Below are 19,494 nucleotides of genomic sequence, written 5' to 3' on the forward strand. Positions count from 1 at the left end.
TAGGAACTCTATGCAGACAGTCTAATTTTCTGCTGCAGGTGTCATAAATTGTAATATTAGATTATTAGAATATTGTCATATGAATGAGGATTAGTTCAAGTCTTTACATTCATATAGTCTCTGAGTGCCCCAAATTTTACACATCTATATTCTGTTTCAGGTTTCACAGAATTGCATTAGTTATTGTAAAGGCTGAGTTTTTTGTGGTTCAGTGCATTAAATCTTTTTTTTTTCCCCTTTTTCTTGGCTCCATGTCAGATTAAAGTTATTTGTAGGTGGCTGCAAGGATTTTTCCATTAATAAACCCATATTATTCTCATTGCTGCCTGATTTCTGATTGTATCAGTGCTTCACAGGCAGTGATCTTTTTCCAGTCTTGATAACTGGCTCTTGCTGTGGTAGAGGCCGTTGTTCACAAATGGAGACTTGCTTTTGTAAAATAATCTAGAATTTATAAAGCTTTCCTTCTTCTGCATTTGCTTTACTGCTTCTTGAGCCTCTTACTCGTACTTTTCATTTAATTACAGTTTCTTATGTAGACAGTGTAGGAGGCCTGTTGGTAATTGAGTCTAGGTAATTAAAAGAGCAAAGGAAGCAAGTATATAAATGTACGTGTGCGTTCCCTTTTTATTATGTGTGTGGCTTTAAAGCTTGGCTTCCTCTCCCTCATAATCATTTTTCCCATTTCTGGGTAAACTGGCAGCTAAAACACAATTTTAGCTATGAATTATATGCTGTCAAAATTGAGAGGAATTAACTTTTTGATTTCAATAAGTGACCTATTACTAGATTTATTTTTTCTAGAGTTTTTCCTCTGATACTCTTGTAACACAAACGTGTTATGGCAGATGCTACCACAAACTTCCTCAGGATTTGGGGGGGTTTACTGCCTGCTAGGTAGTTTCTCTGGCTGTTCTCTTCGTGGCAGGACACTTCTTTCCCAAGGAACTGGGTCGAGCAGCACACCTTACACTTCAGATGTTTGGGAGCTGAGTGCTCCAAGTATTTCGGTTCAACCTGCCCTTTGACATTCACCTTTAGCTCACCAGTAACTGAGACCTGGCAGAAACCAGGGGAACAGAAATAGATATTTATCTCCAGCATTTGCAGTGGCATGGGCTTGGAAATAAGCTGAGTGGAGAGAGGAAGGAACACAGCATTCCCTGAAACTCGTAGAAGAAACGTGCAGGTTTTTAAAGGAGAGCAGAGTACCCCACAAAGTTAAATTTACATTTGGTTCCCTTCCAAAAACTTGCATACTACAGACTTACTCAGAAAGTTTCTGAGTAACAGTTTCCTCTAACAATGCTAAGGAATGTTTTAATTCTTTGGAAGTGCAGCTGTTACCTTCTGGATGTTAATGTCCACTTAAATCCCTGAGTCAGGGACTGTCTGATGCTCTTTGTGCTGCCTTGGGGCACAGTGTGTGTGCTGTGAGGTACCTCCAGTCACTGGCATTTCCTTTATAACAGGTGTAGTAGCAATTACTGAATGAGTTAAATGCAGAGAGCTCATTGCTCTAATTCACATGACACCAGAGACCACCTAATTGGCACCTGTCAATATACTAGTTCAGTTTGGAGGGAAAATCTGGGAATATTGTAATGCAGGCAATAATTATGATGCAACCTTTATATGTTGCAGCACATGCAGCAGCGTTTCTGAGTAAGATGTTTTTGTGGTGACTTGCAAAAAGATCAGGCATGCTTTTTTAATCAATACAGTTCTTGTTCTTGTATCATGCAATCACAGTTTAGCTTCTCCTCGTACCTGGAAGTGGGCAGCTCTAGGATTTGTTATTTGAGCCCACTGCCACGTGTGCAAGTGGGAGCTGAATATTAATCTCAGCATGGTGTGCTGTTAGCCTTTGGTAGAACGTGATCCTCAGTTATCCTGGAGTTTTGTGGCACAGCCTGGAGCATCTCCACAGGCACAGCCACCTCTGACTGGGTGTTGTGGGCACATGACATGTGGGGCATGTCCTTGCTTTGCCAGTAAGCTGGAAGTGTGAGTAACGATTGTGTTTGCTGGCTGCTTTTAACTGGGAGGTCTTACAGCGTGGAGCTTTGTCTCTAAGAAAACATATTAATTTATGAAGGAAATGTATTTTTTTTGGAGAAATATAATAGCTGTAGCATCAGAGTTAGCATTATGAAGTTTCACAGGCAAGAACTTCTGTAGCTGAATAAATGGAGTATGTTGTTCAGTTCAGTTACTGTCATTTCAGCATTCAACACTTCAGTCAGTATTTCAGTACCTGAACGTGTGCAGGTACCCTTTATTCTTTTAAGCAGTTGATGCCAAAATGTGATGTCACAGTGATGTCAGTGGAGCCCAGAGCTGCCTGAACCTTGCAGGTTTAGACTCGTGGTTAAATGAAAGAGCTCCAGCTAGTTTATGCTCCATCAGCTGAGAGTTTATTGTGAAGTAACAGTTACTTGTCTGGTTTTTTCACCTTGTTTAATTTACTGTCTGTCCCCTGGAGCAGAAGGAACAGTTGTATCATGTTCGTACTCCAGATCACCTCACCCAGGTGGTGCCTTCCTGCTCTGGGGGTTCAGAGGGCTCTCAGGTGGGGTGAGATGATCCTGAAGGTCCCTTTGAACCCAAACCGTCCCAGCATTCTATAAAAGCAGTTAAACAACCAATGCAAACGTTTAATGGGTGTGAAAAGTTAATCCTATCCAGTATCAGTTCAGAAGCTGTGGTGTAGCAACGAATAGCAAAGCGATTTCAAATGTTTATACTCAAAATTGGAGATGAAATTCTCTATTGTATCCGTGTTATTCCTGAAGAGTCGACACAGGATGTTTTTAGCACTTCATAGAAGACTCTGGGACACCTTCCAGGTTTTTGGCTCTGCTGGCTGATCCTGTGAGTATAGAGGTGGTACAGAACTGCCTTTCAAAGCAGGGCTGGTAGTGCCCCGGAGATACAGCTCTGATGCCAAATGACCAATGGGCCCTGGATTGGTTTTTTTCTCCTGAGACACTGATCACATTTTCTTGTTTCTCCTAAGCCCAGCCTAGCTCAGTTTGCTTTCAGATCATCTCCTGTGTGCTGAGTGTAATGTGGCAAGAGCTCAACCCACGGTTGGGTTACAGCCAGAGCTGATTGACATTAAGGTGCTGTAACTGGATATGTCTGTGCTTGTGTTTCAAACTTGCTGCAACTCAATTTCTCCACATAAAACCTCAGTGCAAGAGTTTAGGTTCCTAAAAGAACATTCAGCTTAATTGTGCAGATTTTTAATTATTTTTTTTTTAATTTTTACTGTCTGAAATTTAATTTTTCTTTTTTATGAAGGTGAAAGAGAGTTAAGCTGACATTTTCTCATTAAATTGGTGTAGTCTCTGAGGCCTCACAGAATATGACAGTTCAGCTGGCAAGTGGTGACTAGCTCAAGAACTATCCCAGTTCTTAATAGAGTGTAAAAATAATCTGAGCTTTTAACATATGCAGAATTGATTCCATTTGTTCTTATTGTTAGAGTTGACTGCAAATATTGGGAAGTACAAATGACAGAAAAATTAAAGTTTTCCTTCTTGTTTTTTCCTCCAGATTTAAAGTTCTGTTTTACAGACTTAAAGTGCTAAGTGTTTTAAAGATGTTGTTTGTTTTTTCTGTTTTATTTTAAATCCGTTGTTATAGATCTTTTAAACCCAAATATCTAAAACCTACATATCTAACTGTCTGGCTACTTTGCAGTAAGGATTGAGCTTTTAAATTTTCTTTTAACATGTGTTGCAAAATTATTAACCTTTTAGAGTTGTCATCCACAGCAACTTTTTCTAAACTTGTTCATTCCATATCACATGATACATTTTTTTTTTTTTGCTTCTCTAAAGCAAATACACTGAACTGTGTTAATCTTCACACTAAAAGCAATTGTTTTGCTTTCCTTTGTTGCAGATCACCAGAAACTGGAAAGGGAAGCTAGAATCTGTCGCCTCTTGAAGCATCCCAATATTGGTAGGAACTTTTCATTGCTTCATACAGTATATGTCAGTTTAGAAAATGGAGGGGAAATGCAAAAGAATGAGTACAGCTCAGAGAAGTCAAGGGCAAATATCTCCAGGCACGACTGTTTCTTCATAACGTGGTGCTCCCTGTGAGTTCTGCCATGGGATGCAATATCCTGACAGATCACCTAAAGCAACGTGCACTGTTCCATCCTTAAGCTTTTGCTCTCTATGCCAAGTGTTTGGGGTTTTTTTGTGCAGGGTGTAGGAGGAGTTATTTCCAGTACTGCCCATGACTTTTGGAGACCTGCAGAAGAATTTCAGCTAACAGTGTTTGTGTTGCAGAATGTGGATAGAGTTGTTTTTACTGAAATGCTTATTTTATCCCGTATTTTGTGTTTGAGATTCTGCTCTTCTGCAGGAAAGATAGGTGGATGCAGAAAGCTCTGCCCCTTTTATTTCCACAGTTGTGTTTTCTACTCATGTAGAGCAAAAAAAGTTATTTGGGAGGGTGGGGTGTGTCTGTCTCCTTCCTTTAGAAACAGTATAAACAGGTAAGTACCTTGATCTTTAAGGAACTGTATCTGGATTTTTCAGTTTTTCAGACACTGAATTAGTTTGCCAAGGGTATCACTCATAAGAATACTTGATGTGCCTGAGACTTCTTGTTCCTCTGTCCCCATGCACGTTCTTGAAAGTTGTCCTCAGAAAAACAAGTAATCTCACCGAATGTTTTAGTCAAACATGTATGCTTGGCAACCCAAAAGCACCTGGCAGTCTGCTTGGTCTTCCTTCTGGTTAGTTCTCCTCCTTTTCATTTTTAATTTGGAAGTATTAGGGACATTTTTAGACGAATATAATTGTTTCGTGCCTGGGATAAAATCATCTCCTTCCTTTTGGTAATAAACATGAATTGAAAACAAATGTGCCACTGTTCAAAAATGAAATGTCAAGCCTCTGAAACAGCTCCCTTAAGCTTTGAGCTTTGACATAGAAATTTGTTTAAGGAGGAAGAATAGTGATATCTCTGTCATTTTACCCCCACCAAAGTTTTGTAAAGTGGGGGAAGACCAGGGTATGTACAATTCCTTGTGGGGAGAAGTTGTGGTCACACATCTGGTGCTATCAGGCTCTTAAATCATTTACTTTGCTGTAACTGCAGTTTATCTCTGAGTTGGAACAAACCAGGGAAGATGAATAAAAACCAATAATAAACGGATGCAGTGGAAGGGCTGAAGAGCACAGAGCTGAGCTGAAACAAAAGTCTAAATTGGTGCCATGTGATCACGTGTCTGCAGCTTGTTGAGCAGCTTGGACCAGTGTGGGATGTGGTCCAGATGCTGTGTGTTCCACATGGAATATTTATATTTGTCAGGGTGTGAGTCGGGAGTGCCAACGGGCACTGGCAGCTTTGGTGACAGGCAGGTAGGGCTCGAAGTCAGCACTAATTCTGTGCCTCACCACCTGCACCAAGGGGCACAATCCAAAGCATCCTAGACACAGTGTTCTGCCCGTGTTCCAAAAAAGATGCCATGTTCTGGATCTGCCCAACAGAAGAGTTTTCATGGCCTGGAATTAATATGCCAGGGTTTGGCAGCAGGCATTGTATTCTGTCATCGTTGAGTTTCTGCTGTCAGCTGTTCTGCCAGCTCTGCCTGTGTAGCTAAAAGAAACTTGTCAACAATAAGTATAATTTAGAAAATAAATAAAAGAAATTATAAAGAATAAATTTTTTTATGTGATTTCTAGAGGAAAGCAGAGATCTGGTTTAGTTGATTGGACAGCTTCTCAGAGATGGTATCCCTGGTTTTCTGCATGTTCCTCCAGTGTAGCTTTCTTCTAGTTCCTTGTCTTTTTGAATTGCACATTCATTGCAGGGCACAGGCTTCTGAAATTACAATTCACTAATCCTTGCTCTTGTCATTCAGCCTTATTCTTCTTTATTCTCCCTGGTTAGCTTGATTAAGTCTCCCTTCAAAAAGTGACTTCGTGTGAAGGTGTCAGTTCCAGGTTAACTTTATTTCTAAAATACTACCTATATGATAATAGCATTGTATAGTCTCCTCCATTAATTATCTTCCAAATCTTGGACTGTACCAGATACTCCAGAGTGTAAACCCTTTGTTAGTCACCTCTTTCATACTTTGCCTCCAGTCAGAGTGAAGCAGCACAGCTGTCGTGAGTCACTTTTTTGATTTTAGCCTGTGAGTAAACACATTGTACTTTTCATATAGGCAAGATTTTTTGCTTTAGAGAAACAGTTGAAAAAAAATGCTTAGCATTGGAGATATTTTCCAATTATCTTTCCAGAGAAAACAGAGAATTATCAAAAACTTTTACAGGTCACTTGGTTTTGCATTTCCAAGTTAGGCCTCCAATTAGTACCTAACTAGAAAAATATTTAGTTTTTTAGTTATCAGGATAAGAAAGATTTCAGGGCTAAACTTCTTAACAATCAACATACCTGTTTTTAGCCTCCCAACAATGCCGGTTTTATATCCATTTCATATCTTATTGGCTGGTGGTTTTATTTAATGAGTGCCATTACGCAGTTTGGAACTCTCAGGATGACATTTAAAAAAGGCTTTCCACAGTACTCTGCAGTCAGAGGTACTAAACTTCAGAAGTTCCTCTGGTATTGGCAGAGGAGTCTTAAAATTGGATTGGAGTGTTTTCGTTTCTTTTAAATGCCAAATTTGAGCAAATGATTTGGAAAAGTTTATGGAGAAAATAGAAGTTTATGGAGAAAATAGAAGACTAAATCAGAATTCTTTCTTTCAAAAGGGTAAAACTTTTTTTCAAAAGGGTAAAATATTACCCATGGTAATATTTTCACTTCAGTTCCTCATTTGAATCTCCCCAAGGAATCACTGTAAACAAAATGACTGTGAGGAAACAAACATATTTCCTGTGGACTTTTTGGAATTACTTGTGACATCAGATTATTATTTCAGGAATCAATATATCTGCCAAATATTCACGAGTAGGGTGTTTAAATAGGTATGGAGGGAGATTAATTCTTATTAGGCTTTTCTGCTGAAGGAGTGATTCTGAAGTGGAGCAAGATACCTTGAAGTAGTTGGTTTCACTTCTTGTACAAGTAGAGCTCCAACATATCTCTGAAAGCTGAACTTCTCTGTCCAGACTCTGTTTTGCACATAACTAATTCAGGTAGGTTTTCAGCATCTCTTTATTTTATTCTTTCTTTTCACAAATCCAAGATTTCTTCTCTATCCCACTGTGTAGTCACGATGCCTATTGAATGGCGTAGAAAAAAATAAGGGAAGTGGATTAGACATAGTATTTCCTGTTCTCCTTTTTCAAATCTCCATTTCCCACTTCAGTAATGTATATAGACAAGTTTGTTTAAAACCCACAGAATTTCCTCTGCAATTATTCCTTTCTACCTGCAATTGTTCCTTACCAATAATCATTGCTTACGTTGTGATTTCTGCCTCTTCTCACCTCACTTCTTTGTATCTTTGTGGTAGAAAGCGAGTCCTGCCAAATTTTATGTGGGAATTAAAGTGAGGCAAAATCCATTAGGTGAACTTCCAGGCCTCGGGAAGAAACTTTGTGGGGGCTCAGAGTCCTTCCTTTCCAGTCAGTCTTTGGCAATACTGGTATTTTCTCCTCTTCCAGCATGTCTTGAGTAATCTGGCTTCTGTTCCGCTGTGGTAGGATATTTCTGGGCAAACACAGCTCGTGTTCCTGTGGTAACAGAGCTCCTGGGCTGCAGTGCTTTGTCCAGGAGTCTAATTCCCAACACTGCTGTGTTTCTAAGGTTCTTACCATGAGGACGTGGCTGTAACATCCCTGTGTCCAGGGTATCTTTTTTTGCAATAGATTTTAAAATGAAAGCCTTGCTGTTTGGAGAACACAGCGCTTTTCCTTTCTAAGACTGCACATCAGGTTACATTAAAAGCTCCCTTCCTTTGCTGAACAGATACCCAGAAAGGATTTGTCATCTTGTGTAACTATTCCTTTTCCAGCAGTTATGTGTACTAATGCTTCCAATTTTTTAATTTAGAAATTTGGAAAGAAAATGGCTAAGGAAAGTAATCTTCACCAGATAACATTGCATCTCTTCACCAGGAGTTCCAGTGTCATTTTCCTGTTTTCTGTTCTTTATCTGCTTTTGGTAAACTTTGATTTCTTGTTCCTCTTTTAGCAGTCTTGTTCATCTTTTAACAGTCTGATTTCTAGTCTTGCAATCCACGTATTTTTGGTGGTGTAGCATTGTTGCACCATCTTATTATTGCTTTTGCTGTTGATTTACAGCCTGCTTTGCTAAGTTTGGTGTATGAGATCCCAAATGATGATAAAATCTGCATTAGCCTGATGATGCAAGCTCTGACCTAGTCTGGAAAACTGTTGATTCAAACGTGGTGTAACTGGGGTGTCTTTCCCAAGCTGAATTTGCCCATGATCTGCCCGTTGCCCCCTCCTCGGGGGGCAGTGTAAGATACGTCAGGCAGGATCTATTAGTCAACTACTTCAAGCTCAGGTCTGACTCTGATGAACCTTCATCCCTGCCCAAAAGGCAAGAGCAGATTTTACTGACATGTGGCAGCCCTTCAGGTGATAAATGAAGTCCTTTTGGCAGCAGGACAGGTTGTCCCTGGATGGCTCTGTAAGTCAGGGTATTTAGAGGTAAGTAGGGCTGCCAAGCAGAGACGGTGCCATGTCAGCCCTAATAGACCTGAGCCTGTTCCTGCAGGTCTGCCTGCCCAGCCTGGGTTTCACCTCCCCACAGCAGCACAGCCCACGAGCACAGAGGCTGTTCCATTCCTCATGGAGGGGAAAATGAGAAACTGCATATTGCCTTGTCCTTTTTGGACCCAAGTATGTGCATGGGACTTCATAAAGTCCCAGGAATCTGAAGAGAAACACTATTACTATACAAAAATGGGGATGTGGTAAATCCTTTCCGAATTTCGTTTGACTTACTGTGGTACAGTTGCGAGTAGCTCAGCTGGCATTAGTTAAGTTTCTCTATAAACCAAAGGGAGTGAAAATCAGGCCTGTTCAGGTTTGGTGGATGTTGTTCTTTAGCCCGGTGTTTATTCTGGGCTTACTTTCAGGTTTCACTCTTTACATCAAAAATATATAGTTCTTTCCTGATGCAGTGAAAATGATACAAATCCCCAGCTACGTAAATTTATGCTCGATAAAACGTGGCCCTCGGGGATATATTAACTATAGCTATGCAAATAAATAAAGAAATATAGCTCTCCATATAAATACGAAGCTTTTGTTTACGTGGGACTGATGCATTAGAGGCTCTCACTTCCTTTAATTATTTTTATTGCTTAGATGAGCTGATCGTTTCAACAATTTTAAATCTCATCCATTCTGTTGAATTAATTAAATTTGCAATTTCTGTGATGATTGAGGTGAACCGTTAGTTCTTGAGCGAATTAAAATAAACCATCAAGAAACCAAATAAACCAGTGATATAACATGATTTCATACTTAATGTAAAAAGCAAATTTAATGAGTATTATAAAATAACAGCTTCAGTGTTTAAGCTCAGCTGTGGCTGCAGAAAGTAGCTGACTAGTGAAGTGCAACAACTGAAAACAGAAGGTGGTTTTGCAGTTGCTATTTGTGAAATTAAATGTACTGGAACGGGACTGAAGCAGGCAAGAACACACAAGGAACAAACATCGTGGGGTTTGTTGCAGCTGGTTCTTCTGCAGGGTCTCTTATTCTCAGCAGTTTTTGTTATTGCTGTGCATTTCACTCCTTTTAGCTGGTGAAGTTTTGAATACATGGTTGATGTTTAAGAGGAAAAGGCTGAAAGTTTTAACTTCTGATGTTGTAAGAATTTGAGGGGAAGGGCTTTCTGTGGAGCTGCTGGTGGCCCTAAAAGTGAGTGGAATATCAAAAAAACCCCCAACCAATAGTTCAAAGACTGTAAGTTATTCAGTGCTAATCAATGTGTCAGTAATTTTCAACATGTAACATGTGAAGCAGATAATGTGGCCTGAGTGCAGCAGCAAAGAAGGGTGGAGGCAGCTTCATTGGGTGTCACAGCTTTTGTCTCTGTTTCCCTTGCAGCATAATCCTTTTACTCTGGTAAAAGTGGCATTGCCACTTTAGGTTTCGCTCTCCTGGGTTACTGTGGAGCATAAAAATGTCTTTGAGCGTAGACAATGCCACTGCTCTTTGCCATGCTGCGTTAATTCGCTTTCCTTTTAATGGAGCACGAGGTTATTCGAGCTCGAGGGAAGCAGTGCTGGTTGTAATATCCCTGATAACTGTGGCAGCACCCAGAACAGACTGAGGGAATGAGGGTCTGCTATGATTTGCCACCAATTCTGTCATTTTCTTTCCTCACGAAGTATATGCCTAATTTGCACCAAAATAGGGGATGATAAAGTATAAATCAAGTGTGAACCAGACCTCGAAGCATTTTCCATGCTGGCTTAGAGCTGGTTTTGTACGTTTCCTTAAATGCATGAAAATTCTTTTCACAGTGTGTCTGGGTTCTTTTAAACATCTTCTCTTTCCATAAAGTCTGTTCTGCTTTTGCAGCCACTCATTTTAAATGTAAAATAGAGTAATCCACAGAAACAGGGAAGTGGGATTTAAACACCTCTCTTGAGGAACCTGCTGCAGGGGGGGAGCGCTCGGGTGGCTGCTGCACTTCCCATCTGTATTTTCATCTCTTTTTTTGTTGTTGTTTTGCTTTCTGTGTGTGCTTTCTGGAAGGAAGAGTTTCATAATTGCATTGCTGACTTCAAGTAAATAAGCTGGATTGAAATGAATTGCTCTCTCTTTGCACACACAGGCTGGATCTTTGAGAACTTACTTTTTTTTTTGTTGTTTGAAAGCTTTGTTTATTATGAATCTGCAACCACGTGTTATGCATAGGGATAGACATCATGACTCCCAGCTAAACCACAAATATGTAATTTTCCTCTGGACCCTTTCCTCCAAAAACAGAGATCTCTACTACTTCAGCTAAACTAAGCTTTTTGTTTCAGTCAAGCCAGCACAGACAATTTAGAGCATTTTTAGGGGATATTGTAAGTTCTGCTCCCTTTGCTTTTGCAGACAGTGCTGCTGATGGTCTAGTAGGTGGATTTTGCTCTAGTTCTTGGATTGATTCCCAAATACTGTGAACCTTTACTTGAGTTGGGGGTGAAAAAAACCAAACCTGAACTGAAAAAGAGTAGCAGAATATTCAGTAGCCTGGATGGATGTCACTGTTTGGACAGTGCAGCTCCTGCATGGGTGGTAAAACTGCTGTGGGGTGCTTTCCATGATAACCCAACTCCCACCTCGGCATTCCTGGCTCTGGGCTCAATTCTGTGGGACACTTCTGTCTCAACCTGTTTCCTTTTCCAAGAAAAAGTAGGGAGTTACCATTCAGGCAGCATTTGTTTCTCATGCAGCCTGAATCTGCCTGTTTGGAGTGTTTGGCATCCCAAGCCAGGGAGGGTGAGCTGTCAGCTGGTACATTCCTGCTTCTGGAAAAGGTCCCTCCAAGAAGGCAGTGTTTGTGTTTAGCTGTCTGTGCCACCTTGGAGCTGATCCCACTCTTACCCCTCCTCATTTCTCTGTGACATGCAGAAAAGGATAAAGTCAGCAATGGGACAAGTGAGAGGGAAAGGAGGAAGGGTGGCACAAGTGGAGAGGAGGAGGAAGCGCTTGAGTGAGGGAATGGGGCAACGCTGGGAATATGAGCTGGGAGCAGCAAGAGGCAAAAGGAAGGGCTCCTGACTTTGGACCATGGATCGTGTTTTGACTTAGGTGATCATAAAGTAGGAGTGGAGCTCTGGAAGCTCACTGTGGAATGTCTTAGCTCCTTTTCCAAAGGGGTAGAAAGCCAGGAAGCTCATTAGGAGAGGGAATTTGTGGGGCTACTCCCATCTGCCCAGACATCTTGCTTTACTTACATGTCCTGTCCCCTGTGAAAAATCATGGAATCATGTGGGTTGGAAGGGATCTCTGTAAGTTATCCAGTCCCAACCCCCTGCTCAAGCCATGCCCAGTAAAATTAGATTACTGAGGGCTCATCCTGCTGAGTTTGGAGGCTGTCCAGGAAAGGAGGTTGCACAGCCCTTCTAGGTGCTACTGCAGTTTTTGACCACATTGCTGTCCACAAAAATAAATAAATATAGAAATAAAAGTGTCTTTATGCCTAGCTGGGATTTTGCATACTCCAGCATGTGTCTGTGGCCTCTTATCTTGCCATTTGCCCCCTGGAGAACACTGTTTCATTCTCCAAAGTCTTTCCTGTTGATCAGCCAACAAGGTCCTGGAAGGAAAAGTGGATATTCCTGAATACGGCTGCATCCCTGTTGGGATGTTTCTGTTCTTTTCCTAAAATTACATCTGCTTTCATGTTTAAGTACTGTGACATAAATCTCTTAGGAATGCAGCTTTTCTTTGGTTGCAAGGTGTGCATTTGGAAGTGCATTTTATATGCTGGCCTTGTGCTTGTGATGTCACATGGAGAAATCCCTTTCCCTCCTGCCTTTTGCATTTCCTGTGCATCTTCTGCATCCTTCTAGCAAGTGTTTCAGGAGTCCTTTAGGATTTTCCTTGCTCCTTGAAACCTTTGCCTTTAAAAAGTCACAAAGTCCCTTTTCATCCTGGTTTTGATGCTCTGCTGCTGGGAGTATCTGTCGAAGCCATGGCATTCCAAAGGATGCAAGCTGGCCTGCTTGGCTTTCCACATGCTGCACCCTGGCACACAGTGAACGCTCTGACCCTGCAAATACCACCAACCTCCATCCCTGGCAGGGGATAAATAGCTCCTAATTGCTCAGTTCAGGCTGGGTTTTTTCAGATCTAGGCACTGAAGACTTTCCTACTCCTACAAAACTGCTGATCCAGGCTTTTTATTTTCCTCGGTTGAGAGGGGTTTAATGATACCTCTCTCCTCCCAGTCACCTTCTAAATTTGGAAGTTCTTTTTTTAGTGGCTTCACCGGAGTGTTAGTATTCTCATGGACTGCCCATGGGAATGTGCTTCTAATTTTAGTTTGTCCTCTGCATGTCTGTCTCCTTTAAATACATCCAGCTTCTCATTCCAGCCACACTGGGCCAAGCATGACACTCTGCTCCTGATACTTGTCTTGAGGATGTTCTGGTAAATTGTATTGTAATCAAATCCACGGCTTCTGCCCTTGTGCTGCACAGCAGTGAGTAGCACTCATGTATCAGCAACTGTACCATCCAAATAGTGCTGTTTAATTCATGTATTTGTCATGCATCTATTTGTCAGGTGACCTTGAGAGCTATTTAATTTATATTTGATCTGATGGTGGTGGTGTTATTACTGGGATTGTGTGGAATTTGACTGTGCAGCCTTGCCGGGAAGGACTCGGTTGATGGTCTAAAACCATAATTGCTGCAGAGTGGCTTGCAGCTATCTGCTGCAGGAGATATATTTTTGGGAGTTCCTGGTTGTGCTAAATGAGAGGAATATTTAGAAAGAGATTTCACCAGCACTAGTAGTCTGGTTTTGAGAATACAGAGTGGCTTCAGCTCCCTCCTGCAGCTTTTCCACCCAAGTTTATGTGGGTTGTCACTGAGTTAATTACAGTCTTACAAAGGGTCCCACGGGACAGGACAAACTCTCTAATTTCCATTTATTGTGAGGCTGTGATTAAAAGACAATGGCAGCTTCTCATCATAAGCCTCAAGTTTGTCATCTATTAAGTTAATATGCATTCCCTGCTTTTTGTAAAACAAACACTTTGAATCATTTGGGATCCTCGTTCACTCGTAAACTTGCACGTTAGGAAAATGACAGTAATTTATAGCTGCCTTCAGTTGTGGGAGCGGGACTTCCTGTGGCAGTTAATTGATGGAGGGGGAAGGCACGTTCACTCCGAAAATAATCCAGATGGTGTTGAGCCCAGCCCAGTGGATAGAGGTGCAGTGGGGTTATTATGGAAACACTCTGTCTGGGCACAGCACTTGGAATTACTCAGGCTCTGGGAAGTTACTGAAAGCTCCTATGAGTGGGGTTGATCTCTGGGATGATCCCGTTGCTCACAGTCAGGATATTCAGGATTGATGTTTGTGAAAGAGGGCACCGAGGACAGAAATGGCGCTATAATTATGCTTTAGGTCTGTCCCATCCGTTTTAGGTCTTTTTCCTCAAAGCTGGTAGCACAAAATTTGGGGACCTGATCCTGGGAAAGTGGCTTTAAGCCCTCTTCTCCTGCACAGATATAAAAAACCCATCAGATAAAGGAAGGGAGAAGCTAAATTTACAGTGGGGCTGTATAACGTAAGAAAGTAACAGGTTAATTCCACAAAATATAGAATTTTCTTTGAAGTTGACTTTATTCTCCTAGAAGTAACTTTTTTGGCTGGAGCAGGTCGAGGGCCTGCAAAATGCTGCCATCACTTCAGAATAAAGCTTTTTCTGATCTCTGAGGACTTGTGGGCATTACTGCATAATCAAGAAATGATTTAGAGATTATGTTGACTTGGTATAAAAGGTGGTGCCTACTGTGATTCAGTGAATGGGGTGGTTGTACTGCATAAAGGTCTTCAGAAAATGAGCTCAAACCTGCTTGTCTCATGTCTTTAACCACTTCCCTGAGAGGTGTGACTACTTTTATATTGCATTTTTATGGGTTTTCAACTTCTCCATCTTACAGAAAAGAGGATGCAAGGCATGATCTTCACTGCCAATCTGGGGCATTTGAAGATCACACAAAGATAATGATTAAATGAGGGACTGGCAGTAGGAGTTACATTTGATGGAGCACTTCCAGCACAGTGGTAATTAATGTTAAACTTCCCACGTAGGAAGTGGAATCTTAGGTCTGGCTGCCTATAAAAGCTGCCCAGCTTAATCAAAAGCTGATTTATTTTTAAACTGATGTAGCTATTTCTTTGTGGCCACCTACTGCTCTGTAAACTGGGTAATTGGTTCAGTTTAAATTAGCTGATGCTTTGTTTTAAGCTGAATTAAGGGAGCATAAACTTTGGGTTTATGGCAGCATAATAACATAAACTGGAGCATTTTTCTCTTGCAGACAAAGGTCTTCACAAGTAATATTTGTAATGCTCACTCCACAGCCTGCAGTAAAAAATAAGGGCAAATAAAGTCCCTTTGTGTATTCTGTTGTCATCTTCCCACAGGAAAGGATGGCAAGAATTCCCTGGAACAACTTCATTTGAAAGTAGATTAAAGTTTCCATTTTATAGGTTATTTATTCCAGGTAAAATGAACTTTATAGCTTTATAGTTACTTATTGTTTACAAGGTCTTACGTGTAATATTTGTGAAAAACCAAAGCCCAGTAGCAGCTTTTTCTGTATTTTCAGGAGATCAGCGTGACAGCAATGATAATTTTGACATGTAGAGGTATATATTGAAAGCCTACATTCAGCCTGTTTTATGCAGTGTCTCACATATATTTAAGGGCAGAGTGTACAAGAGAGGGTTTTTATCCTCTGATTGGCAGCAGGATGGCTCTGGGAATGGATTGAGGCAATTCCAATGATGACACTGGGAGCTGAATGAGACAAAACACAACTACTTGTGTTTTCTCTCCCCCCAACACAGGACTGTTTTAGCAGTGAAATTTATTGTTTTGGTTTTCTCTCCAAACCCACGTTCTCGTATGGAAATTATTGCTGGAAATGGAAAGTTCAGCCTCATGGAAATACGGGGTTTGGTTCTTTGTTCTAGCTGGAAATGAAGCCAGTGGGTCAGCCTGGAGTTGTGTGGATGTCCTGCCCAACAGATGGAGTCCATATGGAAGGGACTTCTGCAAATGTTTACGTGTGTTTATCAGTGTGAGCGGATTTGTTTCAGATTTTTGTGCTGCTCGGGTCCTTAGAGTGGTTAAGTGCCTCGGAACAGCCAAGTGGAATTCTTTCTGTGGCCATTTGTATCACAGGTGGGGGAAATGAAATCCTTAATAATTAAGGATTGCAGTCCATTAAACAGCAAAAAAGACCTGCTTGCTCTGTGACATTACATCATCATTTATTAAGTTCCTCGTTAAGGTAGGTCATTTACAAACATCTTCTTTACCATAATTTATTGATGATGCTCCACCAAAGTGATTGGGGGACTCTTCTAAATGGGTTCTAGAAAAATTTTCAGTTGGAGTTCAGTTGAAGTATATTTTCTTCACAGCAGAAAATGTCTGTGTAGTCACAAATTTGAAAGAAGTTCCTTTAACGAAATAATTATTTGCATTTTAAATCGGTGTTGGGTGTGGGTTTGGATTTCTTCTTTTTGTTCTGACAACCTGAAAATTATTTTTTACTGTTATTAGCAAAGTTTAAAATTCTCTACATCTTGAGGGGAAGAAATGGGCAGGAATGTCAGGTTTTCAGTCAGGCATCAGAGACAGGGAGGAATGCATAATGTTTATTGTAGGTTCACTAATTGAATTAGGATAAATAGACCATCTAACAGACTATGGAGTTGGTTCTTCAGCCCTGCTGCATTTCCATGGTGTTGCAAAGTCCATGGAATATAATGACCTGAATAATAATTTTAGGGAAAAGGGATTGATGCTTTAGTTGTCTCCAGCTGCCAGAATGACCTGTTTTAAAACTTGAAGGTCCTGGTTCTCCTAAAGCATTGAGAGACCAAAAAACAATGACTGTGCATATAAATACTACATTTTCAGTATTCCTCCTTGGTCAAATCAATATTTCAGGGTAATTACAAATATGCTTTGTTAGGATAGTTATGTAGGAGTGGTCACTGAATTGAAAGCATACAAAACTTGGAGTGTCACTCAGTTACTAAAAAAATTTGAATATCCAACATAAACATCAGTAAAGACCATCTTTGTATCTTTTCTTATTTCTTTAGGTTATCACAGTTCTAATCAACTTTTAAATGAAGAATTTTACTAAGTTATCTTGAACACACAGTCATTCCCTTTTGGTTTTACTTGATGGTCTTTAATAAACTAATGGAAAAGCTTTTAAAATTGAAAAAAAAAAATAAAAGGCCAAGAATTAAAAGCTTTAGGAAATTTAACTACAGACTGAAAGGTTTAGTTTAAGTTTGCTGAAAGTGATTGTTGCTCAATAAAAGTGCCTTAAATATGGTGCTGATTACTTTGCCAACATTGTCTAAGGCTGCTCCTGGGTGAGAGGTTCCTTTCCTGTGGTACCTCTTGGGTTGTGCCACAGGATTGCAATTTTCTGCTTTCCTTTTTGTTTAAAATATTTAAAGTAGAGTGGCTTTGTTTTCATAAGCTGATGTCTTTAAATACCTTGGGGCTTGGTCCTCATGGAAGGGGAGCACTTAAAAAATAACCACACCTAGTTCTCTGAGTGGTCATTATATAAATTGTTTGTGTGTCTGTGTTTTGTGTGTTTTAACAGAGGAAAGCCAAGAAGGGAGGCTGTGTCCTCCCAGTGATTACAATCCCCCAGTATCCAATTTTGTAGATATGTAGGTCCTAATATTATTTATTTAAATCTGTTCCCAGGGTTGGCCAGCACTGTAAATATCAAAAGGGACAAGGTCTAATTCCCTCCATTAAAGTACAGTGTGCAGCTTTCTGAGCCGGTTAATTTTAATTGATGTAACATCTCTGTCTTACAGCTTGTCCTTTTATTAGTTAACACTCCATGAAATTCTTGTGTCTTTATAATTCTTGTGTCTTTATTCCTCTTCTTCCATGTTCTGATGAATGTTAAAATGGTTAAAAATTGTTAGTGCTTGAAGCATCAACACTGGCAGCTGAGACATCAGTTTGCTCTTAGCAAAAATTTGTGTCAGCCTTCCTTTTAATCCATGCAGTTATCCTCATAAGGCTTAATCTGATGACATTTGTAAAGGCTTTTTGTTGCATTGTAAAAAACCTTGTTAAACTTACAAAATCAGGGGTTTGGCTGCAAAGAGGAGTTGGCTCAACCCGAAAACACGGGATTTCCAGTAAATGCCATGGTTATGTATTAAATGAAGACATGAAGATACAGGTGTACATTTTAGTCCCCCGCTCTTCTTTTCAACAACTCCATGCAATTTTGCTGGTTTCACCCATGAATAATTAAAGAGGTGTAACTCCAGCTGTTCCTTTTAACTTCAGGGATATGGGATGTGATTCCACAGTCCCACTCTGGGCATGTGTGCACACATAAATGCACACACATCTGTTTTATAGGGACTGAAAAGCCACAAAAACCTGCTGGTTAAAGAAATAAGTGTCAGTTACTACAGCTGCTCTCCCTGGAGTCTCCTGACACAGAATTATAAGTTTTGGGATACCTGTTGGGTTTGTATTCTTTTTTTTTTAGTTTTATTTGGGGTGTTCTATTTTTGAAGTCTGTCAGTCAGTCCTCACCCCGCAGGAATGAAACAAGAGTCTCATCATGACAAAGGAGTTGGGAATTGGGGGTCATCTGCTTTGACATGTACCTGGACTCAGCCTCCCTGCAAAATTGGATCTTTTATCTACTTTGACAAATTATTTTTTATTTTTTGCGTGGCAAGAGTCTTTTACCAACATGAACAGTTTGGCAGACTACCTTCTCCACATGCAGTAGACTTGAGGGACTTTAATGAAGGCAGAGAATGTAAATATTCCCGGCATTTAATCAGAATACAGACATTTATTGTGTGAGGGCCTTCACGGGGGAGGGTTTTGGTCACAAATGAATATTTTTGCAATATATGGCATTTTGTTCATAGTAGTCAACACTTGCTGTTGCAGTGCCTCGGGGACAAAGGCAGTCTTTCCAAATATTAAATTGCCTAATTATTTTTCCCATCATTTTTTATTATACCAATTCAGATGCAAATGAATAGGATTTTTTTCTCAAGTTGTTGGCCCTAAATAACCATGAATTTGCACTGTAATAAAAAAGTTGTGTATCTTCTGAATGAATTTGGGAGCTCTGTAGTTTTGATTCACTGTTGCTGAATACAGGCCACCTGTTAATGGCATACACAGCCCTGCTGACTTGCATAAAGTCATTTAATGGCAGTAAATCTTGCAGGATGCCACTGGTTTTTCTTTAACAGAGCATGGGAAGGGTTATTTTCTTAGATGTGCAAAATATTACTTCATGTTTAGTGTTTATCCCATACCTACTGGGAGGCAGGTACCAATTCACAGAAACCCCAAAGTTAAATTAAATCATTCCATTAAGTTCCTTCCATTAACTAATTAAGTTCATTTTGGAGAGTTTGGGGTTTTTTTTCTGATAAGAGGGGTCTATGCAAGATCTGCATAAACACTGTAATACACTTTTGGAAGTGAACATGGAGGGTTAGCACATCTGTCCCTTTTTCACTCTTTTTGCAGCAAGGCAGGAACTTAAAGAAATAATTTGCATATTTTAGCAAATGTGACATAAGCTTTTGGGACTTTGAATTCCATTTTAAATCTCTGCTGCTGATGAATGACCCCTGTAACTTCCTAAGACATCAAACTTCACAGAGTGACAGCATTAGTGTTTCTAGGGGTCCAGAGATCTTAATCTGTAGTACCAAAGGGAAAATGAGGGCCTCTACCATTAGCTGATTTTAACCATTATTCTTAAATAATTTGTCTTTGTAACATGATACCAAATTTA

At 40.2% G+C, this 19,494-nt stretch overlaps 1 protein-coding gene across 31 annotated transcripts in view; it reads left to right on the forward strand.

Moving 5' to 3' along the window:
• Positions 1–19,494, forward strand: part of CAMK2D (calcium/calmodulin dependent protein kinase II delta) — a 120,463-nt gene that overhangs the window by 41,694 nt on the left and 59,275 nt on the right. For all 31 annotated transcript variants that reach the window (XM_032684775.1, XM_032684774.1, XM_032684759.1 and 28 more), the window contains one exon: positions 3,913–3,972. In XM_032684775.1, the coding sequence (XP_032540666.1) occupies positions 3,913–3,972 (60 nt within the window). The remainder of the gene's footprint in view (positions 1–3,912; positions 3,973–19,494) is intronic.

Source organism: Chiroxiphia lanceolata, chromosome 4 (assembly GCF_009829145.1).
Source record: "Chiroxiphia lanceolata isolate bChiLan1 chromosome 4, bChiLan1.pri, whole genome shotgun sequence".
NCBI lineage: Eukaryota > Metazoa > Chordata > Aves > Passeriformes > Pipridae > Chiroxiphia > Chiroxiphia lanceolata.